We start from the raw sequence: 27230 nt of genomic DNA, 5'->3' as shown, positions 1-27230 counted from the left end.
GGCACCCGGACTCCCCTCCGTAATATGGAAGTGGACTGAGAACAACTCTCAGGCTGGCCAGGCGTCCGTGTCCCATCCTGCGGTCTCCTCTGGCACGTTAGATCCTGTTCGTGACGCTAAAATTGTTGTGGAATTTTCTTATCAAAGTGGGTAGAAGTTGACTCATAACAAGAGAAAATCCAGACTTTGTCTTTATAAGTTTTATTCAAAGGCATTTAGCGTTTGAATGACTCTGTCACTGAGGTTAGTCAGTGAAACAGAGCCCCGATCAACATTTACACACAGTATTTATACCAGAACATGACAGTGTTATCTCAACTTCAAAGAGTCTGTGTTTTATAACCCCAGACCCTTCTCGGGTTCAGAGGTGACAAAGTTATCTAGGAACCCATCTGTCCTTCCCAACACATCATCCTAACTGTGGGTTTTAACCATTAAATTTCTGATAATGGCTTTTACAGCTTCCTCCCCTAACACAGATGCTCAGAGGAGTGAGGTAACCCAAAGGTCATACACTTTTAAATGCTTACTGCAAGAATTTCCATCACAGCCACCTGAAAAAGTGGGTCTCGATCCGGTTGTTTGGTCTGGACCAGGGTTCGCTTGAGTGTATTCACACCTGCACAAAAGGTCCGGACCAAGGGGGGAAACGAACTCTGGTCTGTTTAAAGCGGACCAAAAGTGGCAAGTGTGACTACAACCTGAATCTTTGAGCCAAATGGGATGAACCACCACTGTGTCCTTTAAACAAACTGGAATCATTAACGCAGTGGATCAGGCTCTACTTGGCATCTTGCTATGTCAGACACAAATGAAGAAATAGTGTACAAAAAATGGGAAACTTAGGGACGTGACTAATGCATACCCTGATTACTATAACATGGCCTCTGAGAAGGAAGACATCAGATCTACATCTACATCAGACCTTAGAGATCCTAACCTCACAGTGGTGACACCACTCACTCCTTGTCATAAAAACCACTCTTTGTTGAACTTCTTTCAAACTTTGAATATAGCAGGATTCACAGTCAACATCTTTCTTCGTTTACCAGTAAAATAGAATAAAGTTAAATAACTGTAAGCTATTTAAAAACCAGTTTAGATAAAAGGAAATGGCATCCAGGAACTTGTTCTGCTAAAATGAGTGCACACTTTCCTGTCCTGCTTCTAAAATTTGAAAATGTAGGATAGTTTTTTCCCCGTTGCTGTGATCCCTACAGCAGCAACCTATATACCATAAGTCATGCAGGTGAGCATGCATGTATATGTGGGTGTTTGTGGGAGAGGAAGAGCACTACTTCAAAAGACTTTGAATAATGGGCTCTGTACAGCATCTCATTCATCATTGTTGATATGGGCTATTGCTGCTCATAAAACCTATTTCTGGAAGACCTACCTATGGCATAAAACCAGTGTATACTCTTGTCCCAGAGGCTGCCTTTGGCCTTTCAAAGACAGAAGAGAAGTCTGTAAAGTCCAACTTCTTAAGGTGTCCCATATATGACAAGAAGAGCAGCAGAAACACTGCCTCTGCACATGCAGCTCCCATTATTTTACCAGACTTTCTATTAAAGATACTGAGATATGCTAAAAATTATAAATCCATATTTGGCCTTTATGGGTAAATCAACAGTAATGTTTTAAGTCCTCATTTAAAGAATTCAGTCACTTTACTAATATTTAAGATATTTTTTTCAGCACTAGTCACCTTTATTTTTTTAAATTTTTTGACAGTAGGCAGGCAGGAAAGAGGGGTATAGAGAGGGGGAGAGATTTGGCAAATGTCGCCAGGTCTGGGACTCAAACCCCGGACAGCCACTTTGAGGACTATAGCCTCTGCATATGGTCGTGCGCTTTCGCCCCTACACCATCAGCGCCACACCCACTTTACTAATATTTAGTTGTATAACCACTGGTTTTAAGAACACATAAATCTAAAAGTCATCCTACATCCAAAAAAAACATGTTATTAATGCAACAATCACTACAAGCATTTTGATTCTATTGTCTCTTAAACAGTGTTAAAACTCAGGAAGGGAGGTGCTGAGCGTTACCATGGAAGCAAAGGCGTGAACCAACCTGGTAGGTGGGCGGAGTCAGGCAGAACTAACCTATGATGGACAGCCTATGGGCGGACCCACAGTTTCTTCATTCCAACCCATCTTAGTGAAACTTAAAGTGCAAAACTGTTAACATGCACCTACCTCAGAAACAAACTGCTTCTTAACTCTCCTGAAAACTCAAAGTTTTAATCAATCTGGGATTTAGAAACATTATTCTAAACATGGATTATTGTGTCAGGCAACATATAAACAAACATTAATTCCAACAAAACAAAGACAAAACATCAAAGACAGACAAATGGCCAAATTTGAGGATTCAAGAATTCAAATAAATTTTTAACAATCTCTTTTCAGAATATGTTTTCTCAGCCATATCTTGTAATGCTATAATTGATAAATTTTGTTATGAAAATCTTCAGGATCCTTTTTTTTAAAAAAAGAGTGCACATAGTCCAAAGAGATCTCAAACTATTTAGAAGCACAGCAACAGTTTTCTCTTAAATGAATCCAAATTCACTGATCGCTGAAACCTTTTGCTAATTCTTTGTACTGTAACTATAATAATAACTACAATCCTGAGAGTTATTGTTATAATTCTTTTTGTTTGGCTCAATTTGATCGCAGGTGTATTGCAGAATTTCAGGTTAAATGCAAATAAATATTTTAATTCAATTCAATTCAAATTCAAAGATACTTTATTGATCCCCGAGGGGAAATTAGAAAAGTCAGCATTGACATTTTTATGGTATACCCAAACTAAACAAAACTGCAGTGTTTGACTTAATCAGAAATTAAGATAAGAAGCTTGTCTCCAAACTGGACTTTTTCCCACATAGTGTTTCAAAAAGAACATACATAATTTTCTTTAATTTGGCCTATTTAAATTTTGAGAGTTGGGGAGAAACATTAGAAAAATTACTAGAACCCCTCTTTAATAATCCAAATGCTGATAAACGTTCCAATATTTTATCTCTTAGTAATCTGAAATCACCTTGTGTACCTTTCTACTCATATGTATTCTTTTAATCTTTAAACCCTAAGAAATCAAACAAGGAGACTGGAGTTTGAGCCGACCATCCTCTTACTGTTAAGAGGGCCTTTATTTCTTTTCTTTTCCTAAAATGAAGGATTTTACTTGTCTTTATCCCGTTATAAAAATCCTAACCTTGGTTCCAAAACAAAACTCTTCAACCCCAATCTGTGTTCCCCAGAGTAGAAATTTTGAGTATTATTGCATTTCAAAACCACCAAATGAGAGTTAGCACTTCCGGACAAAAACTGCACCAAACTGTAAATACTGTGTCAGAGACTGTATGAAGACCATCTGCAGTAGAACTAAGCCTGTTTTAATGAGGTCTCTACCCATTAGATTTATGGGATACAAAATCTGACAACAGAAAATAATACCTGAAGGAGAAACCCATCAGGTTTTACGCATGCGCTGGGTTTTAAAAATGCTCCTTCATGAGATCTGTCCTGAGAATAACATAGAAACACTTGGTTACTGCTGAGTTTTGGAGATGTTGTAACTTCCTCTGCTTTTTAATAACTTTTAATAGCTATAATAATTGACCCTGAATATTCCACGACGAAAGAGAACTTGTTTCTCTAAAAGAATTAACTGGAAAGTATCAAATGAGCTAAGTTATCACCCTTTTAAAGATACTTTTCTAACCCTAAAATAATATTTTAACCCGCTATATCTGTCAACGTCAAGCAAGCGTCACATGAGCAGCGGTTAATAAGCGTTCTTCATTGCAGAAAATAGGAAAAGATTTATGCAAATGTGTGTGTGTTTGTATGTTACCCCCATCGGTTTCTAAATCGCTCCAGAGTCACACAGTCATGGCACACAGTCCTCTATCAGTCCAAAAACAACCAGGCCCTTCCCAGGTCTGTTGGTGGGACATTCAATCCTTCTTTGTCCACTTTAACTTCTTTCAGGAGGGAGAAAGAAGAAACTTTGCTCCGGCCTATTTCTCTTCTGTCCGCATAAGATGCTTTCAATATAAATCCAGTGCATTCACTCTTCTGGCTCTGACAAACAGCATGGATCGTTGTCCATCTCAGTGTGTTTGGGGCCAGACTTCTTCTGAGTTTCGTTTTTGGTGGAAACTCACACTGCGATTTGCAACAAGCAGGCAGACAGGAAGGCAGATCTCTCTCTTTCAGGCCGTGCTGGAGAAGCATCTCTGTCGGAGTAGGCATGGAGAAGGGCAGGTTTCTAAAATCCAAACTCAAAAACGCAGATGTTGAACTCAAATCCCGTATATGTGTGTATTTGTGTGAGAGAGAGGCAGAAGAAAAAGCTTAGTATAGGTCCAGGTTTTGCACAAAGAAATATTATCAGTCTGTCAGTCAGTTGTCCACCTGCCTGTCACTTCCTTCCACAACATGAACTATACTCCTTTCTAAAACAACTTTCTTTTCGACTCTCTAAAGTCCCTTTTCACTTTTTACCTTCTTTTCCGACTGATCGCAATATTTAAGACAAACGAAACCTCCTTCAGGAAAGTTTAAACTTTTTTTTTTTTTTTTACTCATTTACACTTAAACTTCCACACTGTGGAAAACCAAAGTTATCTTCCAAATTAAAGCACATTTAACACAATCATCCCCACTTTTTCCTTTCATTATTTTATAAATCAGAGTGAAGAAGGAGACACCCCTGATGCCTCAAGGTTCCGGAACCATTTGTTTTCCTTTTGTTTACCCGTTCAGCGGCACGTCTGCCGTCTGGCTTTTCTCCTTTATGAGGTGTAGAAAATTGCTAAAACCCACCTGCAAAACCCTGTGTTCTGCTTTATCCCATTGTTACCAATGAGAACCTCTCTGCAATTCCTTTACAGGGTGACCGGGCCCTCAGCTGATGTCCTCCCTCTCGCAACTCTGGAACCTAATTCATTAGTTAGGAGATGATGGTTAATGTGTAATAAAAATAATAATATACATTATATCATGCAGAGCAACTTCTCACCCAGATATATTTGAAGACAAATAGTTCGGATCCAATCGTCCAGAAGCCGCAGGCGGGCACCCGGACTCCCCTCCGTAATATGGAAGTGGACTGAGAACAACTCTCAGGCTGGCCAGGCGTCCGTGTCCCATCCTGCGGTCTCCTCTGGCACGTTAGATCCTGTTCGTGACGCTAAAATTGTTGTGGAATTTTCTTATCAAAGTGGGTAGAAGTTGACTCATAACAAGAGAAAATCCAGACTTTGTCTTTATAAGTTTTATTCAAAGGCATTTAGCGTTTGAATGACTCTGTCACTGAGGTTAGTCAGTGAAACAGAGCCCCGATCAACATTTACACACAGTATTTATACCAGAACATGACAGTGTTATCTCAACTTCAAAGAGTCTGTGTTTTATAACCCCAGACCCTTCTCGGGTTCAGAGGTGACAAAGTTATCTAGGAACCCATCTGTCCTTCCCAACACATCATCCTAACTGTGGGTTTTAACCATTAAATTTCTGATAATGGCTTTTACAGCTTCCTCCCCTAACACAGATGCTCAGAGGAGTGAGGTAACCCAAAGGTCATACACTTTTAAATGCTTACTGCAAGAATTTCCATCACAGCCACCTGAAAAAGTGGGTCTCGATCCGGTTGTTTGGTCTGGACCAGGGTTCGCTTGAGTGTATTCACACCTGCACAAAAGGTCCGGACCAAGGGGGGAAACGAACTCTGGTCTGTTTAAAGCGGACCAAAAGTGGCAAGTGTGACTACAACCTGAATCTTTGAGCCAAATGGGATGAACCACCACTGTGTCCTTTAAACAAACTGGAATCATTAACGCAGTGGATCAGGCTCTACTTGGCATCTTGCTATGTCAGACACAAATGAAGAAATAGTGTACAAAAAATGGGAAACTTAGGGACGTGACTAATGCATACCCTGATTACTATAACATGGCCTCTGAGAAGGAAGACATCAGATCTACATCTACATCAGACCTTAGAGATCCTAACCTCACAGTGGTGACACCACTCACTCCTTGTCATAAAAACCACTCTTTGTTGAACTTCTTTCAAACTTTGAATATAGCAGGATTCACAGTCAACATCTTTCTTCGTTTACCAGTAAAATAGAATAAAGTTAAATAACTGTAAGCTATTTAAAAACCAGTTTAGATAAAAGGAAATGGCATCCAGGAACTTGTTCTGCTAAAATGAGTGCACACTTTCCTGTCCTGCTTCTAAAATTTGAAAATGTAGGATAGTTTTTTCCCCGTTGCTGTGATCCCTACAGCAGCAACCTATATACCATAAGTCATGCAGGTGAGCATGCATGTATATGTGGGTGTTTGTGGGAGAGGAAGAGCACTACTTCAAAAGACTTTGAATAATGGGCTCTGTGCAGCATCTCATTCATCATTGTTGATATGGGCTATTGCTGCTCATAAAACCTATTTCTGGAAGACCTACCTATGGCATAAAACCAGTGTATACTCTTGTCCCAGAGGCTGCCTTCGGCCTTTCAAAGACAGAAGAGAAGTCTGTAAAGTCCAACTTCTTAAGGTGTCCCATATATGACAAGAAGAGCAGCAGAAACACTGCCTCTGCACATGCAGCTCCCATTATTTTACCAGACTTTCTATTAAAGATACTGAGATATGCTAAAAATTATAAATCCTTTATGGGTAAATCAACAGTAATGTTTTAAGTCCTCATTTAAAGAATTCAGTCACTTTACTAATATTTAAGATATTTCTTTCAGCACTAGTGGCCTTTATTTTTTTTATTTTTTGACAGTAGGCAGACAGTAAAGAGGGATAGAGAGAGGGGGAGAGATTTGGCAAATGTCGCCAGGTCTGGGACTCAAACCCCGGACAGCCGCTTTGAGGACTATAGCCTCTGCATATGGTCGTGCGCTTTTGCCCCTACACCATCAGCGCCACGCCCACTTTACTAATATTTAGTTGTATAACCACTGGTTTTAAGAACTGTTTCACATCTGTGTTGCATGGAGTCGTCCTGGTTCTGGCTCCTGTGAACAGGAATTCCAGCACAGGAAGATTTGACAACATCCTACAGTTTTTCTGCAGTTCTTGGTTTGGCCTCAGTAACAACAGTGTTGATGTAACCCCACAAGTTTTCTATTGGATTAAGGTCTGGGAATTGGGCTGGCCACTCCAGAATGATTTTGTTGATCTGGAACCAAGATGCTGCTAACTTACTGGTGTGTTTGGGGTTGTTGTCTTATTGAAACACCCATTTCCTCTTCGTCATCAGGCAACATGGTCTCATGAAGTATTTGATATATGTAAACTGATCCATGATCCCTTGTGTGTGATAAATAGACCTGGGACCATAGAAAGACAAACATCCCCACATCATGATTCTTGAACCACCGTGCTTCACAGTCTTCAGAGTGGAATGTGGCTTCAGTTCAGTGTTTCGGGGTTATCTGACAAACTGCCTGCGGTTCTTGGATCCAAAAAGAACAATCTTACTTTCATCAGTCAACACAATGTTTCTCCATTTCTCTGTGGTCCAGTCAATGTGTTCTTTGGCATCTTGTTTTTAACAGTGGGGCGTTAACTTCAGACCTTTGATCACCCTGGAGATGAACCATGGCTGAGTGCTTCTGGCTGTTCGTCCATCCTTTCCAATGGTAGTCTTTGGTTTTCTTTCACATCTCCCTAGTTTTTCTTCAATTTTAAAGTTTTGGAGATCACTTTAGACAAGCAGCCTATCAATTTCTGTACATCTTTATACATAGCCCAATTCCAATCAACGTCCTAAACAAAGTACGCAGTTCTTCTAAACAAAGCCTGGAACAACCACTTTGGCAGCACCAGAAAAAAAGTCCTCACAATGCTAAATTGTCCACACAACGTTGATCGTCTGTCATAACATAACATTGGCTATACATGAGCGCACACACACACACATGCTGGTCATAAAATTAGAATATGATGAAAAAAATTTATTTCAGTAATTCTATTCAAAATGTGAAACTTGTATATTATATTCATTCATTACACACAGACTGATATAATTTAAATGTTTATTTATTTTCATTTTAATGATTATAACTGACAACTAATGAAAACCCCAAATTCAGTATCTCAAAAAATTAGAATATTGTGAAAAGGTTCAATTTTGAAGACATCTGGTGCCACACTCTAATCAGCTAATTAACTCAAAACACCTGCAAAGTCTTTAAATGGTCTCTCAGTCTAGTTCTGTAAGCCACACAATCACGGGGAAGACTGCTGACTGGACAGTTGTCCAAAAGACGACCATTGACACCTTGCACAAGGAGGGCAAGACACAAAAGGTCATTGCTCAAGAGGCTGGCTATTCACATAGCTCTGTGTCCAAGCATATGGGGTTTTCAATAGTTGTCAGTTATAATTATCAAAATTAAAAGAATTAACATTTGAAATATATCAGTCTGTGTGTAATGAATAAATATAATATACAGGTCCTTCTCAAAATATTAGCATATTGTGATAAAGTTCATTATTTTCCATAATGTAATGATGAAAATTTAACATTCATATATTTTAGATTCATTGCACACTAACTGAAATATTTCAGGTCTTTTATTGTCTTAATACAGATGATTTTGGCATACAGCTCATGAAAACTCAAAATTCCTATCTCACAAAATTAGCATATCATTAAAAGGGTCTCTAAACGAGCTATGAACCTAATCATCTGAATCAACGAGTTAACTCTAAACACCTGCAAAAGATTCCTGAGGCCTTTAAAACTCCCAGCCTGGTTCATCACTCAAAACCCCAATCATGGGTAAGACTGCCGACCTGACTGCTGTCCAGAAGGCCACTATTGACACCCTCAAGCAAGAGGGTAAGACACAGAAAGAAATTTCTGAACGAATAGGCTGTTCCCAGAGTGCTGTATCAAGGCACCTCAGTGGGAAGTCTGTGGGAAGGAAAAAGTGTGGCAGAAAACGCTGCACAACGAGAAGAGGTGACCAGACCCTGAGGAAGATTGTGGAGAAGGGCCGATTCCAGACCTTGGGGGACCTGCGGAAGCAGTGGACTGAGTCTGGAGTAGAATCTTCCAGAGCCACCGTGCACAGGTGTGTGCAGGAAATGGGCTACAGGTGCCGCATTCCCCAGGTCAAGCCACTTTTGAACCAGAAACAGCGGCAGAAGCGCCTGACCTGGGCTACAGAGAAGCAGCATTGGACTGTTGCTCAGTGGTCCAAAGTACTTTTTTCGAATGAAAGCAAATTCTGCACGTCATTCAGAAATCAAGGTGCCAGAGTCTGGAGGAAGACTGGGGAGAAGGAAATGCCAAAATGCCAGAAGTCCAGTGTCAAGTACCCACAGTCAGTGATGGTCTGGGGTGCCGTGTCAGCTGCTGGTGTTGGTCCACTGTGTTTTATCAAGGGCAGGGTCAATGCAGCTAGCTATCAGGAGATTTTGGAGCACTTCATGCTTCCATCTGCTGAAAAGCTTTATAGAGATGAAGATTTCATTTTTCAGCACGATCTGGCACCTGCTCACAGTGCCAAAACCACTGGTAAATGGTTTACTGACCATGGTATCACTGTGCTCAATTGGCCTGCCAACTCTCCTGACCTGAACCCCATAGAGAATCTGTGGGATATTGTGAAGAGAACGTTGAGAGACTCAAGACCCAACACTCTGGATGAGCTAAAGGCCGCTATCGAAGCATCCTGGGCCTCCATAAGACCTCAGCAGTGCCACAGGCTGATTGCCTCCATGCCACGCCGCATTGAAGCAGTCATTTCTGCCAAAGGATTCCCGACCAAGTATTGAGTGCATAACTGTACATGATTATTTGAAGGTTGACGTTTTTTGTATTAAAAACACTTTTCTTTTATTGGTCAGATGAAATATGCTAATTTTGTGAGATAGGAATTTTGGGTTTTCATGAGCTGTATGCCAAAATCATTCGTATTAAGACAATAAAAGACCTGAAATATTTCAGTTAGTGTGCAATGAATCTAAAATATATGAATGTTACATTTTCATCATTACATTATGGAAAATAATGAACTTTATCACAATATGCTAATATTTTGAGAAGGACCTGTATATTCTGTCCATGATACTGGGATAGGTGATATAAAACTACAATTTTATCATAATATTTTGTGGCATTTACAATAATAATGACAAAACAATTTAAAAGTAAAACATTTTTGGCATTACATCTACACCTCATACTGTCAAAGCCTCATAAATACAAATATTGCTGAAAGTGATCCATTGTCAAATAGGCTCCTTCAGCACACAAGTTACATTAAGTAGTGAAGGTACCACTAAATAATAAAATAATTTCAAATACAGTGATATTAATTGATGCTCTGGTTAAAAGTTTCTGTGCAGTTCCCGTTAATCATGTGGAAACAAAACTTATTTCCCCGTAGCTAAACCTCTGCACATTGATTTTTCAGTAACATTTAACAAGGGTTTAAGTTATTCTCCCCTGCAGTGAGAGCGGTCTGTGTATACCTGTGCTCAGTGGGCAGAGGAACATAGACAGATACCCCATTCACATCTGGTACTAACATGCATCCTGAGTGATCCAATCGGTTCTGGACAGAGCTAAATACAGGCGTAAACACATTTAAGATGCATTAAGGACTATTTTCTTTAGAACACCTTCAGAAATGACTTCAGATAGTTTTAGCTGCACGAGTGTGGTAGTCTGAAACCAATTGGTGGTGACGGTGGTAGGGGTTTGTCCTGTTGCAGGTTCGAAACCCCGCTCTGTCCTCCTCATGTCCTTGGGCAAGACACTTCACCCACTTTGCCTGCTGATGGTGGTCAGAGGGCTTGGTGGCTCCGATGGTATGGCAGCCTCACTTCTGTCACTCTGCCACAGGGCAGCTGTGGCTACAATGTAACTCACCACTGTCAGTGTGCAAATGTGTGTATGAATGGTGGATGACTGATTGTAGTGTAAAGCGCTTTGGGGTCCTTGGACTTGATAAAGCACAATACAAGTGCAAAAATGATTTAATTGTTGGAACTCTCCTGTGTAAAAGAACGGCGTTGTTCCAGAAGCATCAGCAAGCTTGTTTATCTGTTTGTGTAGATTCTCCAGAACATGACAATCCTTCGGCACCTGGACTTCTTCTCTTGTTTCATGAAAACATTTCACCTCTCATCCAACAGGATTCTTCATCTGTGCCTTTTTATTGTTCAGCCAACAGCCCACTCTTTGTCATGTCTTTGTGAATGTGATCCGATCTCAGAACAGGTTGTAATGCCAGGCATGAATGGTTGCTGTTAGAGTTGTTTCCTTTCAGCAAGTTCAGCCAGGTTAAATCTAGGTCTGAACAGAACCAAAGTGATACTGTTAATGTTATCATCAGGGGTAAATAAAGCTCAACTTCTGAGAAAACTAAATTAACAAATGATCTGCTTTAACAATAAAACAGTTTCTGGTTTTTCAGCCAACATAATCACAGACAGCAGGCCTCCAACAGGTACCTTCATCCAGGACGCCTCAGACTGATCATTGAAAACCTGTGATTGGGGCCCTGTGCCGATACCTGAATTAGATCAGGACATTTCTAGTTTTTATATTGTTGTTTCTGAGCAAAAAAACAAGAAAAATGTAAGTTCTAAAACATTTATTGTTCTCCACTTTTTATATTACAGTAATACATTTTTTTATATAAATTTATAAAATCTCTCCTGGGTTTTAAAATAATCATTATCAGGGACAGTTCTAGGTATGCATATATGAGGGGGCAGGCAGAAATGTTAAGGTGGCATCATCAGGTGTACACATTATGCTCTATTGTTGTTGTTGATTAGTGTTTTCTTTATGGGAATGGGGTAAACGGTGTAGTACTGTGCAATTTGCCAGACTCCCAGTTGGGCTTCTTTTGAACACGTTGGGCTGGAAACAAAATAGCTTTGGGCAGGTTGTTGGGCTGCTTTTCACCTTTGGAGGGTTTTCAGAAATTATTAATGGGAAAATTCTATCAAAACAGTTGTCATTGTGTGGCAGAAAAGTAAAAACCTACACATTTAAAAATCTCAAAATGTTTTTTTCTTTTACTCATATCAATAATTCATAATTCAAGAGAATCTGTTGAACTTGACATCATCAATCAGTGATGGTCATTGGTTAATCAGCTGTCACTGTGAAATTAGATTGATCAATTGTAAATGTCAATAACGCTGTTAAGAGTTCTTCTAATATAGAATAAGGTGGAGCCTTTACTTTGTTGAGCTTTGACCTAATATTGAGAAATGGCATCATGCTGAAGGGTGAAAATACAATAAATATCCAGAAAGCTAAAACCAGACCAGCACCAGATGCCAATTCTAACTGCTGCTGGTCAGAACATGCACAGACATTTGTGGAGGCAGGTGCTAAAGCCAGAAAAAGGCATCTATTGCCAAATTTATTTATACAATAAAAAAAAAAACAGGATATATTTGTGCTTTTATAGCCTAGATTTTCTTGGCATTTTGCTGCAACATTTTTAAAAGAAATAAATCAATGTTCTGCTATACAGCATAATCAAAAGAGACACTGAATCAGGTGAGAAAACAGTATACATTATTTGACTGTTTTCTGACAGAGTTGAAACATTACATTAAAAATATAACATTACCAATATCAATATAACTCAGCACACTTTCATGTAGCTCAACTTTCATTGCAAATCACAAACCTACTTTACTACTTTTTGTTTGCTGCTCTATATCATAGAGCATTATATTTAGCCTTCAACATACATTAGCCTGTAATGTTAACTAACGAGCAAAATGATTTCTCAACTGTTGAAGTAGAAATGCTTGCATGAAAAGAGCTCCTTGAGTTAAAGTATCTTTTACCTACAAAGGACAGAGTGTTGGTCAGCATGCTGGAATTTTAAAATACTGTATGTTTGTTTCTATTATCAACTCCTTATTGTGAGAGTTACAAGACATTCAAAAAAGTGGTTGTAAGTAAGTGTAAGAGTAGGAGGAGGGAGAGGTAAGGTGGGGGCTTGTGATTGAGAATTGATTTGAGGGGGCCAGGCATTTGTTTGAGAAAGCATTGCCCGCTCTTGCCCCTGCGTAAAGCCAGCCTCAATCATTATCAGCTAAATAACTTGGGAAAGCAAAAATGATAAAAAAAATTATCTTCCCTACATGGAAGTCTGTAGTCTGATCTAATGGTTAAATGTATTGTAATGGTATTGGCTGTATTCATTTGGCATCTTAATTAATACATTTTCCAACAATGCAGAGCAATATTGAACAGGACGAAACATATCGCTGCCACGTGAGCTCTAAAGATATGTCATCAAATCTGGAGCAAAGCCTGTGCTCTAATAGTTCTGGTGATGTGATGCAGACTGCAGAAGAAAAGGAGGCGACAGACCTACAGAGAGAAAAACATCTCTGAGTTGCTCAGAAAAGTTGCTGGTGATGTGTCTGTTTTTACCAGCGTCAATTTAAAAATAAGACTTGGTGCATAATATAAGATCACGTATGGCCTCGTGCTTCAAACCAGGACACATAAAGAGAACAAAGATGACAGACCTGGAAGAATCAGGTTGTTTTGCCCAGGTGATACACAGTGCTGCCTTTTATAGTCACAAACCAGGAAAATGACAAGCAGTGACTAATGAGAATGTAATGGAACACTATTTGGAGACAAACACATAACTCACCAACAAAATTGTCATGATTCCCAGTGTACATGTCTGTGGCCTTCAATAACAGCACCTAGCTCCTTTAATAAGGTTTACATAAATAGTTTTACAGGCTTGAAGCAAGTAGGACAAATAGGCGAAAAAAACAAAAAGTTCATGGTGCCAAAGAGAGAAAAAGATTGCCTTGCCAGTCAGTCATTTAAAATATGCCACACCATACCACCGACTCTGCTGTTTGACGCCACTGGTGCTGATTTCACTCGTCTTTGAAGACGACCCCTTTGTGGCCTGGCCAAATCCATTTTGTAGAGAGCGCTTGTAGCTTTGCTACGCGTTTCCTTCTGTCCGCCACAGCAATGAATACTCTGATTGGATGAAAAATAGCTGTTTGTGATTGGCTGATGGTGGCAGAGAGCCGCTGGAGCAATAGAATCAGAGTTGCGCCTGTTTATGTATTTATGACAGGCACAGTTACAAAATGCTGCCCGGCGGGTGGTTGCCTTGTTACGACATGATGCCGACAATCCGCCCATCCACTGCCAAAAAGCAATATCTGTCCTGCTCGCTCACACGTGGATCGAAATCCTTCTTGCTTGTGCGCAAGCAGACAAACACTGCTCGCTTGCGTGCGCCGATCGATATCCTGCTCGTGCGGATCTCTTTTTTGCTTGCAGAATTTTGTCAGTTATAGGCGACCATAGGCCATATGGAGTGGTGAAGATGTGCAGGTGCACAACTACATCTTAAAGCAGCAACAGAAAGCCCGATGAGACAGACTTTCTTCATGCTTTTTTCTTCTGCATCAACACAATACTTCCCCTGAAACAATCTGCTGGAACTGCATGACTTTGTTTGGTCTGATCTAAAAAATCTCTGTGAATGCAAACCGGACCAACGTTTACTGATCCCTAGGCCGATCCCTGGCCAGGACCACAGTGTGAATGCGCCCTTAGATACATTTCAATTTGATGCTAGTTATCAAACAATTGACATCATGCAGCTGAAATGCTCTTTCAACGAAAGAGATGATTCTAGGAATTTTACCCTCCTTCATCTTGGGACACTCCACAATCTGAACCTAAAGGGGTTTGAGTTAAACTCCATTGGTCAATGCATACCAAGGTTTTTAAAAGTTACATTTTTAAAGCCGCTAAAATGTTCTTTTATACTGTTAAAAAATAAGTTAAAAGGACCTAAAGTCCTAAGTAGAAATACTTTCAGTTTTAAAAACAATGGAAAGTTATGGCGTGGACAACAAAGTGGTGACATCATTAGTCTTATTAAGGTAATGCTGTTTCATTTGTACAATTGGCAAGCTCTTTGCAACATGTTCCAGAGGCTAGCTAATATTATCATGTTAAACCTCTGTTGTTTCATTAAGAACAGGATGTCAGAGAGAACAATAGCCTTACAATAAGCCTTCACTTCATCCTCCGGCACCTGGACTCCACAGGAACCTATGCCAGGATCCTGTTTGTGGATTTCAGCTCTGCCTTCAACACCATCGTCCCAGCTCTGCTCCAGGAGAAGCTCTCCCAGCTGAGTGTGCCCGACTCCACCTGCAGGTGGATCACTGACTTCCTGTCTGACAGGAAGCAGCGCGTGAGGCTGGGGAAGCACGTCTCTGACTCCCTGACCATCAGCACCGGTTCCGCCCAAGGCTGTGTTCTCTCTCCTGTGCTCTTCTCCCTGTACACCAACAGCTGCACCTCCAGTCACCAGTCTGTCAAGCTTCTGAAGTTTGCGGACGACACCACCCTGATCGGACTCATCTCTGATGGTGACGAGTCTGCGTACAGATGGGAGGTGAACCATCTGTTGGACTGGTGCAGCCAGAACAACCTTGAGCTCAACGCTCTAAAGACAGTGGAGATGGTTGTGGACTTCAGGCAGAACCCAGCCCCACCTGCCCCCATCACCCTCTGTGACTCCACAATTGACACTGTGGAATCTTTCCGCTTCCTGGGAACCATCATCTCCCAGGATCTCAAGTGGGAGCCAAACATCAGCTCCCTCATCAAGAAAGCCCAGCAGAGGATGTTCTTCCTGCGGCAGCTGAAAAAATTCAACCTGCCAAAGACTATGATGGTGCACTTCTACACAGCCATCATTGAGTCCATCCTCACCTCCTCCATCACCATCTGGTACGCCGCTGCTACAGCCAAGGATAAGGGCAGGCTGCAGCGTGTCATTCGGTCTGCTGAGAAGGTGATTGGCTGCAGTCTACTGTCGCTCCAGGAACTGTACACCTCCAGGACCCTGAAGCGGGCAGGGAAGATTCTGGCTGATCCCTCCCACCCTGGTCACAGACTCTTTGAGACTCTCCCCTCTGGCAGGAGACTGCGGTCCATCCAGACCAAAACCTCACGCCACAAGAACAGGTTTTTCCCATCTGCCACCAGCCTTGTTAACAAAGCCCAGAAACCACCCTGACACTCTCCCTTTCCCCCACACCCCCCTTTTTTTGCTGACAGGACACTTGTAACTTATAACTCTATGCGTTACATTAACGCTCAGCTTGGACGCCTGCTTTACTCGCACTGCCATACTTACACACTGATCACCTGCACTGTTGTACCGCTCTGGCATCCTATACTGCTCTACATTTTACTCTCACTCACTTAAAACTGTGCACATATATTTATATTATATTGTGGATATGTTTATACTGTTGGATTTGTCTTGTATTGCACCAACTATGCCAAAACAAATTCCTTGTATGTCCAAAAACGTACTTGGCAATAAAGCTTTTCTGATTCTGATAAGTGCCTATGAACTACAACCATTTCATCAACATCCTCCACACAATGTTTATATTATTTCCATCTTACTCAGCATCTTCACTTTTCTAAGAAATGGGGTTGTACGAATAACTGAGACAAAGTCAACTTTTTTTTATTAGTAGTAGTACACTCATGATGTTGTTGAAAATAAACCTTTCAGAAATACCTACACTGTAAATGAGTTGCTGTAAAGTGTCTGATCCGATTCAAGTGAATCTCTGTTTTCTCCTGACCCTTCTCCGATTACATCATCACTGAAGTACTCCTCTCTTTCTCCTCTTCCTCTCCATCAAAGCGTTTAAACCCACCCACACTGACCTGCCTACTGCCAGTGCCTGTGTGTAAGTCCTCCAAACTGCTGATGATCAGCAACCCTGGCAGCTTGGAGAGCACATTTACACACACAGCCAGGGGCGCTGCCAGGGTTTTTGGGCTACATGAAAATAAATCTTACTGGGGCTCCCCTGATAGCCGTCCAATAGGCCGGCAGGAAATTTTTATACTGTTTTACATAAAACTATGAATTTCAATGGTATTTTTGGTTATCATTCTCATATTTGTGAGAAGAAAAACATGACAGTTACTTGGTAGGGGAAGCACATGAAGTGCACATGACATACAAAAATTATATATATATATAGTTTATATTGTAATATCATTTGTAATGGTAACATAATCATTATTTCAGGTGGGCTTTCATCGTTTTGTTTTACTTAAAGCTGTTTTTGATGATTTCACCAAAAATAACAAAGAGAAATGGGATTTTACTACCCATAATCCACCGCTCACTGCCTCCCTCTTGTAGCCTTCTTGCAGGTCTAATTTATCTCCAAAACTTTAGACTCACATGTGATTTGTGGTGAAAAAATCCATATATGAGGCTATGTGGTTGTTGCTATTTAATCTTCTGATTTCCAGAAAATGGAAACATTTCTCCGATTGGATTGAGAGCAGTCACTCAGTCTGCACACACTAGAAATGTTCTCAGTTCATACTGCAAAGCAGGGGGATGACGGTCCAAAACTACTGACCAAACATTATATTTCAGTGATAGCTGATGTTTTTTAACCATTAAAATTGAAATAAACACAAACTATAGTTTTGTTTTTTTTTTAATTTAGAAAGATTTTTTTATTCGTTAATGTTTTCTCTCCATCATAATCAATTAATTTAACACACAACTGCTCACCTCCTTCCTCATATGGTACTTGGGATTGTGCAGGGGGGAGCTGACAGACGGCTCCTGCTGCTGCTCTTGACGTGTCTGTTTGGAACATGCGTCAGTTTTTTTAGCAGAGCAGCTTGGTAAATGTAAAATGTAAAACTAAAACAGTGAAATGTATACATCCAGAGTTTTCTTCAGAAATATGTGCTAATATGGGGTGAAAAGTGAGCTAGGACAAAGTTAGGAATAGGCAACAGGTTAATGTTCCAGAACCTTCTATTACATTACCACTAACAGACCCTCCTTGCCTGTGAAAGAATTGGGTGACATATTGTCTACCCCTTTGCATCTTTTTCTTGTCGGAGCTTTTTCTCTTTCCTTTTTTGGCTCCCTGACTTATGCGGCATCTTGCCGTCTCCACCTCCACTCGCTGTCTTTGAAAATTTGTCTGTGGCTTTCTGACGGAGCAGGTGGTGGAAGGACCCATTTTACATAAATGGAGAGAAGGGGAGGCATTGAGAAATGTTTCCAAAACAAATAAACTTAGTGTTACCAATACATTGTAAATAAATGTATGTGTGATTGTAAGTTTATTACTGAGTGTCATATTCTTTTGTCAGTATTATAATTGTATTAGTGTCCTCTCTGGGCCCCTTTCAATCATGGGCCCTTAGAATCCTTCTCCTTATTCTCCCTTTTCGGCGCCCCTGCACACCACAGACCATGCACAGTATGATCCACAGCAGGCTGATCTGGTTTTTGCAAGTCTGAGGCAGTAGCTGCTGAAATCACTCTAAAAGCAGATTTTTGGAGATATTATGGCAACAATATGCAAACAGAAAACACAGTATATGTTTCTATGAACATGCAGGCTTATTGACAAAAGGGCTTAAATCAAGTTCTTTGTTAGGTCGGAGTTAAGAAAGCAGAAAGTTCAAAGGTGAAATTTTTCCATTCTTTCAATTACTTGTTTAGATAGTTAAGGAAACTTACATTACTAACCTTAGAAAAGTAAAGTGTCTATAAATGTTCTATGATTTCACCATGAAAGCTTTCATATTGTATTTACATAAGAAGTGACCCAAGTGCAGAGAGGCAGGGCGCAGGCAAGTGTTAATAAACTGTCCGGGGGACAATCCTAAAAATAAGAAACCATAAATAAGTGAACCAGGTTGAACAAAACAGGCTGGTTGCAGGAGTGTCTAACACTGACTGAGGAAACCAAGAAGTTTTTAAACTGGGGCAGCCTGATTACTGGAATGCATGACAGAGGAGGGAATAAGCAGATCAGCTCCAGTTGGGTGTTGCAGGTAGCTAAGACATTGAGGAAAGGTATTGGTTTAAATCAGCGAACACAGGAAACACAATAAACTCTTCCATTAATGAAAATCAAAGAATACACAAAACCTAAAAATACTATAGATCATGACATGACCACAATAAATCAAATACACAAAGAACAAGAAAAATAAAAACACAAAAACAAGTGTGCAAACACGAAACACAACATACAAATGAATCAAGATCATGGAACTAAAAACTAAAGATTTTAGCTCAAAAGAGAACAAAATGCAAACATATAAAACACTAAAGTACTGAATAAAAGCACAAGGAATCTTAAAACTAATGAATGATTCAAATATAGAAACCAAAGACAGATAAATCCCCCCAAAAAGCTAAAAAACAAAACAAAAGTCCCACACATCAGGACAGATTAATAGACAGAATAAACAGACATTAAAACAGAGCATCTACAGACACCTTTACTGATGCCCATTCAGCTTTTCTATTATAAAGAGATCATAGACAAAATCAGAGCAGAGGTCAGATTTTTATGTGCATTCTGCCTCAATGATTATTGATTAACTTTATAACAATGCATTTGACCTATACTGGTAAAAAATTACTAATTGGTAAAGAAACGTTTCCTAATGATGGTTGGTGGCTTCCCAAATTTAAGAATTCCTGACTGGAAACCACAGAACTCAATATTTACAATATAGTAACATACAGACATCAATAACCAGTATTATTGGTAACAGTTCCTAAGAAATACCATTTATCCATCTTTAAGCTTGCAGATAAAAACTACAAACATGAAAAGATCCTGCTTCGTCTCAGTGCTCACTGCCCAGCCTCAGTTAGCTATCTGACAAGCTAACTGATCTCTTCCTGCAACTGAAACGTTATTGTTGGGCAAGGAGAAAGCAGCCACAGCAAGCATTAAACTCATACTATTAGGGTCCAGGTGTCAACACACTGACAGTGAGCATTTGAACTTTTCCAAATGTATATGCATTTTTCTGAGCACAGAGGGGTTAACCCCACAGTCAGGCTTCCTCAGGGGTAATCCTTAATAATGGACAAAAAACATTTATTGATTTTAAGAACATTTTGATTGGTCTGATTAAAAAAATCTGCCCCCCCAGTGAGCAGTCACCACCGACCCTGTCCAGACAGCTTGACTTGGCTCGACTTGGTTATTAGGTGTTTTGGCCCTCCATACACCTCAGGGTTCCCATCACGATGTTTCTGAAAATCATCTTGCAACCCCCCACTTGGTGTCTTGTGACACCCCGGTGGGTCCTGACCCCCACTTTGGGAATTGCTGACATAGGGCTCTATATGAATGGCTACTTAAATATAGGTCCCTGCAATAGTACTGAACTGCTGTTACTATATTGGCAGTTGTTATCTTTTTGTATATAAAACTGACCTTTTTTGGATCAATCAGTCCTAATAGATGGTTGTAAAGTAATGTTTTTTAGCTAAGAACCACTTATAAAGCTTTAAATAAACTTATAAAGCTTTAAAAATAAACACCTGTAGGCAGATTTTAAAACCAGTTAAACTCCATTGTTAAACCAGATGTCTCTACTGACATACAGATGTGACATTTCTACATGTGGATCAGAGCTACTACCTTTTTCTTGATATTCTTCTGGGTGATGTCATTCAGTGTGTTCCCCTGTCAGGTCCTCTCTCTCTCCATAGAAGGCTGGAATGCAAACTCTTACAGACAGGCCGTAGATGTCTTCAAGCAGGGAAAACCTTTTGTGTTTGTGTCAGCCTTCATAAATGTCACTAAAGCATGATTCCTCTTAATGATAGTCATGGAGACGCTGCAGAGGCTTCTTGGTATTTTGTGTGTGGGTGTGGGCAGGAGGGATTGCATCTGCCAGGCGCTAGTGTCATTAAGACATTACAACAGCCTCTATCAAACCCTACATGGCTGTGTGTGTGATGGTATTCCCTCAGCCCACACACTGAGATCATGAAACCAAAGCATGATTTCCCGTGGCAGATTATGATATTGACAATGTTTTCCTACTAAACCTTTACTACATTTATTTGTTTTCACTTGTATCCTTAGAAGGATTTTTCTTCTATTAACCACTGGTGCTTTCAGCTGCCTTCAGATACAAACACTACAGCAAACAATTCAACAGAACTGCTCCTTTGGGAGATATGTTCTGTTTGAACATTTTGCTCCCTGTCCCATCCGACTTAATTCATGTCCATGCTTCACGGTTAAAGTCATCATAAGTCGGTTGACTCATTAATAAATCTGTGCATTTTTATCTCACATGACAGGGCAACATGCAGCTGTAGAGGTTGTGCACTAATAATAAGATTCCTACTGGATATCAAGAGAGACAGAGTTAGGTTTCTGGTCTGATTTGTAGATGATAAAACCACTATGTCCTTGGTTGGGTAAGATGGATCTTGTGTTGTCTCACTGTAATTCCTTTGCTCCTTTGTGTTTAAAATTCTTGATTCGAAGGGGTTGGAAAAATGTTTGGAAAATGCTTTAGGTTGTCAAGATTGAAAAGTATTGATTGTTTCTGTCTGCCATATTTTCTGCCTGAGCGTCCAGCTCCAGAGTTTATTTAGATAATTGTCTTTATGTGAGAGTAAAGCTTTCTCTATTCTGTTTTAACATCATCTGATTGTAATATAGGTTCTACTGAAAATAACACTATCATCTGCATTATTCCTTTCTTACAACTGCAATTATATTGCATATCATTTGCAGATTGCTTTGGATAAAAACCTCTACCCAATGCATAAACATAATTACTGTTTCAATATAGATTATCTACTGTGGTTTAGATTTGTTGTGTATTAGATGTGTTCTTCTTCATCTACTTAAACACCAAAGAACTCTTACTACATGCAAAATGGTGGTTAATATGAAACTAATTAAGGTATTTAAACCAAATCTGACCCCTGCTAACTGCAGAAGCTATGCACCAGTAGTATTCAAGTTAATTTAATTGATTTTCACATGGGAATCTAATCAAAACAGGAGGAGACAATAAAATACATGAATAGAACAAATATGTATATATTCCAAGATTTGTGTTTGGATCTTTAGTCCCACAGTGGAGTTTCAGTGCTGTTCTTTCAAGCACATGAACACAAACGGCTTATTTTGATGTGGAACTTGAGCACTGCAGTAAGTGGGCGAACTAGGCAGCCCTTTGGTGAGAGAGCAAGAGGAGAGTGAGTGGGAGCAAAATAAAGAGAGAGTGAGAGAGAAGGAGAGTAGGGAGATGAATAGGTTAGGGAGATTATGCAAAGGTTTCTATACATTAAACAGTTAAAAATAGAGATTTAGGTTCACCAGTGTTTTTTGGGTGATGCTCACAGAGCAGCCATTTCTGCATCAGTGGGACTAATGAAATACAGTTATCTGTCAACAATAATGTCCCTGAAGTTCTGATTGTGTGCATGTATATACTGAGTTGTCAAAAATATTAACTTCATCTAAACCTTCAACTTGTATGTTAGACCCAATCCCAACCAAACTATTTAAGGAAGTGCAATCCCTTTGATTAACAGCCCCATTCTAGATTTAATTGATCTTTCCTTAGTAAATGCTTATGTACCACAGACTTTTAAGGTAGCTGTATTAAGCTTTTACTGAAGAAACCTTCGCTTGATCAAGATGACTTAATAAATTACAGACCTATATCCAACCTTTCATTTTTATCTAAAATACTTGAGAAAATAGTTGCTAATTAAGTGTGTGAGCATTTAGACAGTAATGAACTGCTCATTATAGCATGGAAACAGCACTGCTGAAAGTCACTAATGATATCCTTATGGTCTTAGACAATGGACTGATGTCTGTACATGTTACATCTCAGGGCTGCATTTGATCCAAGTCGATCACAATATTTTTTTAGAAAGGCTGGAATATGCTGTAGGGATCAGGGGAACAGCGCTAGGCTGGTTTAAATCGTATTTGTCTGACAGATTCCAGTTTGTTCATGTAAATGATAAATCATCTTTAAACTCCAGGGTTAACTGTGGAGTACCACAGGGTTCAGTACTTGGGCCAATTCTCTTTACTATATATATGCTTCCAATAGGTAAAATTATCAGGCAGCATGGGATACCTTTTCACTGTTACGCTGATGATACTCAGCTTTACTTATCCATAAGTCCTGATGAGCCCAACCAGTTAGACTACAAGCATGTCTTGAAGACATAAAAATGTGGATGACTTTAAATTTTGGGCTGCATGGTTGTGCAGTTGGTAGCACTGTTGCCTTGCAGCAAGAAGGTCCTGGGTTCAATTCCTCCCACAGTCCAAAGACATGCCTGTTAGGTTAATTGGTAACTCTAAATTGCCCTTAGGTGTGTGTGGTTGTTTGTGTGTTGCCCTGCAACAGACTGGCGACCTGTCCAGGGTGTACCCTGCCTCTCGCCCATAGATTGCTGGAGATAGGCACCAGCTCCCCCGTGACCCACTATGGAATAAGCGGTAGAAAATGACTGACGGACTTTAAATTTTCTGCTTCTAAATTCAGACAAGACAAAAGTTGTCGTCTTTGAACTGGAGTGTTTGAAAAAGAAACTACTTAGTCAATCACTTAACCAAGATGGCATTAAATTGACCTCTGGTAATAAAGTACAAAATCTTGTGTTATTTTTGACCAGGACATGTCATTTAAATCCCATATTAAACAAGTTTCTAGGATTTCCTTCTTTCATCTCCGGAACATTGCCAAAATTAGAAGTATCCTGTCCAGGAGTGACGCTGAAAAACTACTCCATGCATTTGTTACTTCAAGGCTGGACTATTGTAATTTTTTACTATCAGGATGTCCACAAAATGCAGTTAAAAGCCTTCAGCTGATCCAAAATGCTGCAGCAAGAGTTCTGATGAAAATTAAAAAGAGTGATCATATTTCTTCCATTTTAGCTTCCCTTCATTGGCTCCCTGTTAAATCCAGAATAGAATGAAAAATTCTCCTTCTCACATATAAAGCCCTTAATGATCTAGCTCCATCATACATCAGAGATCTGATTGTTTCATATGTTCCTAACAGAGCACTTCGTTCTCAGACTGCAGGTTTACTGGTGGTTCCTAGAGTCTCACTATTTTCTCTCTCTGTTTTTTTCTCTTCCTTTGAAGCTACCTCTGTGTTTAGCTGTGGCACCTTCCTGGAGGGGGACATCGGCCAAGCTGCTGCTGCCAAAAACTTAATGCTCACCTTATACAGATGATACACTTGGCCCTTTTAGTGTTTAACCCTGTCTCTCCTAGACATAGCTACTGGCTGAGCTTCTACTGTGACTAACTGTATGTGCTCTCTTTCATCCTCTGGACTTGAAAACTGGATCAGAGTTCATCTGCTTTCTGCCTTAGATGAAGCCTTTATCTAAAGAAGCTATAACCATTAATGTTTCACTTTTCTTTCCTATAGAAATACTCCGGAATCAGTGCTTCTGTGTTCTTTTTGTGTCGCTGCTCTGTTCTCTCAAACACCCAATCGGTTGTGGCTGATGGCCGCTCACACTAATCCTGGTTCTGCTGGAGGTTTCTTCCTCTTAAAAGGGAGTTTTTCCTCTCCGCTGTCGCTACATGCATGCTCAGTATGAGGGATTGCTGCAAAGTCAACGCCAGTGACTGTCCACTGTCTCTACATGTTCATCTAGGAGGAGTGAATGCTGCAAGTCACTGACTCGATGCAATCTGCTGGGTTTCCTTAGATAGAAAAACTGTTCTACCAATCTGAATAATAAAGTGAATCTGGTTGCACTGATTGATAAGTAGGATTAACTGGAATGTATCTACTGAACTGAATTAAATTATACAACATATATTCATATCACAATATACAGCAATAATAGATAATAAAAGTCAGTAATGAATTGGAAGATTTCACTAGCTTTCACCAGAATCTGTCATATCATACTGTATGCTCTATCAGATACAATCTTGTGAAGTCGGTATACATCATCATCCAACCAATTACAGTGTTAACTGAAACAGATTATAAGCACATATTTGTTCAGGTACTGTAGCATATGCAGTATATGTATGATGTTCTCATGTTTTTACACAGGAAAAGAATTTAAAGTGATTCTTTTGTCCCTACAAAGATCAGTGTTCAGTTAGGACAATGCTTACAGAGAAACAATATTATGCAACACAGTATTTGCCTGCAGCCCTCAGTTAATCTGGCCTTTGTGAGTGCAATGAAATGAAATTCTTTGACACTGTTAAGATGAAGCTTTGACCATTTCTAAGAGATTCTGAAACTGCACCTGTTTGTGTAATTTCTCATGTGATGAACTGAACTACTTTCACATGTTTCATAACGTTAATACTGCGCATACACAACACTATTGTGCTGCCTGAACTGAGCATTTGCTGTTGCTGTTCAGGTTCCGGTACTGCTCAGTGAATCAAACTGATCAGTTCTGAAGTTACTTACCATAACCTTTCTACAGACTTCTGATAATCCTGATGCAACAATAGTTTGATTCTGCTCATACTTAGTAAACGATCACTTTATTATTTCTAGATGATTATTTTAGGGGCGTCATTAGCAGGATACAGTGGTGTGATACGACTGTTGTGTCGCTGGTGGTTCCCTTTAGTGAAACAAACACAGGTTCCTGCTTCCGTCCCTGTTTGAAAACGATTCGCTAATGTGAAACAAGAGCAGAGCCATTTTAAATTGATTGTAACACTGTGATCAATCTGTCTCTGTCTGTCTGTCTGTCTGTCTGTCTGTCTGTCTGTCTCACACTTGGTCATGATTGTCACATTAATTTGTAGCTTTTAATGATACATTCAAACTGTTGGGTTGATGAAACAATATGCAACTTCAATGATTTTTAAAAAACAAGGAGACTTCGTCAGGGGCGTAGGGGATTGAGTAAATTAGCCACATTTTGTAAATTGTATCAGGAAAAGAATAAAAGCTTTGATATTAAATGTGTAAATTCTTTCCTTTGTTGTTTTGTGTGTTCAGGATGACGAAGTGGTCCTACAGTGCTCGGCTACCATCCAAAAAGAGCAACAGAAGCTCTGCCTGGCAGCTGAAGGCTTTGGAAACAGACTGTGCTTTCTAGAGTCCATCTCGAACTCCAAGGTACTGAATATAGTTTGCATATTTCTGTATGACTCATAATTAACAACAGGTACAGTTGTGTTCAGAATAATAGAGTCCAACTAGACCAACCACATCAGTCATCATATCATCATTAGTTGTAGTAGAGTCATAGAAACCCAACAGAACCAACATTCAGTATATGCATACTCTTGAGTCTGGGTAACTGAATAATTGATTGAAACAGGCGTGTTTAAAATAATTGCAAGTGGCCCTTATTTAAGGGTGACTCCAGCACATGTTGTACATGCAGTTCTCTCTGAAAACCTGATAAAATGAGTTGTCCCAGGCATTGTCCTGAAGAACAGTGTACTTTGATTAGGACTTTGACTGAAGAGGGGAAAACGTATGAAGAAGTACAGATATGCTGGTCGGCTCAAAAGATCTCCAATACTTTAAAATAGAAGCAAAACCAGACAGATGTAGAAGAAAACCAAAGACTACCCCTGGAATGGATGGAAGAACAGCCAGAATGGCAAAGACTCACCCAGTGATCTTCTCCAGGGTCATCAGAGATGGCCTGAAGGTAACAGTGAGGACTGGGACAATTAGAAGAGGCCTGTGTGAAGCTAATCTATCGGCAAGCAAGGATTCCCTGCAACATCCCACTGTTAAAAACAAGACATTCTGAAGAGGAAACAATCTGCCAAAGAACACATCAATTGGATCAAAGAGAAATGAAGAAACATTTTGAGGACTGATGAAAGTAAGATTGACAGACATTTAGTCAGACAATTTGTCAGATGACCCCCAAACACTGAACTGAAAGCACAGTCCACTTTGAAGACAGCGAAGCACGGTAGTTCAAGCAGCATGATGTGGGGATGTTTCTCTTCCTGTGGTGTCAGGTCTATTTATCACATGACTGATGCTGATGAAAAAATGGGTGTTTAAATAAGACAACGACCCAAACACACCAGTAAGCCGGCAGCATTCTGGTTCCAGATCAATAGAATCAAAGTTTTCAGTCCCTGGACCTCAGTCTGGTTGAAAACCTGTGGGGTGACTTACCAAAAATGCTGTTTCTGAGGAACAATCGAGAAATGCAGAGGAGATTTGGCTGAAATACCTGTTCACAGGAGCCAGAACCGGCTTGACTCTATGCAACACGGATGTGAAGCAGTTCTTAGAACCAGTGGTTCTACAACTAAATATTAGTTCAGTGATTCACAGCCATTATAAATCCTAAAC

General features: G+C 39.9%; 1 protein-coding gene across 1 annotated transcript in view; it reads left to right on the top strand.

Annotated features, from left to right (window-relative positions):
• Nucleotides 1-27230, top strand: part of ryr2a (ryanodine receptor 2a (cardiac)) — a 301990-nt gene that overhangs the window by 29866 nt on the left and 244894 nt on the right. Inside the window, exon 2 of the mRNA XM_047377164.1 lies at nucleotides 25902-26021. Coding sequence (XP_047233120.1) covers nucleotides 25902-26021 — 120 coding nt within the window. The remainder of the gene's footprint in view (nucleotides 1-25901; nucleotides 26022-27230) is intronic.

This window comes from Girardinichthys multiradiatus, chromosome 10 (genome assembly GCF_021462225.1).
Source record: "Girardinichthys multiradiatus isolate DD_20200921_A chromosome 10, DD_fGirMul_XY1, whole genome shotgun sequence".
Lineage (NCBI taxonomy): Eukaryota > Metazoa > Chordata > Actinopteri > Cyprinodontiformes > Goodeidae > Girardinichthys > Girardinichthys multiradiatus.
The sequence above is the reverse complement of the archived record's forward strand: the minus strand, read 5'-3'. Positions and strand labels throughout refer to the sequence as shown.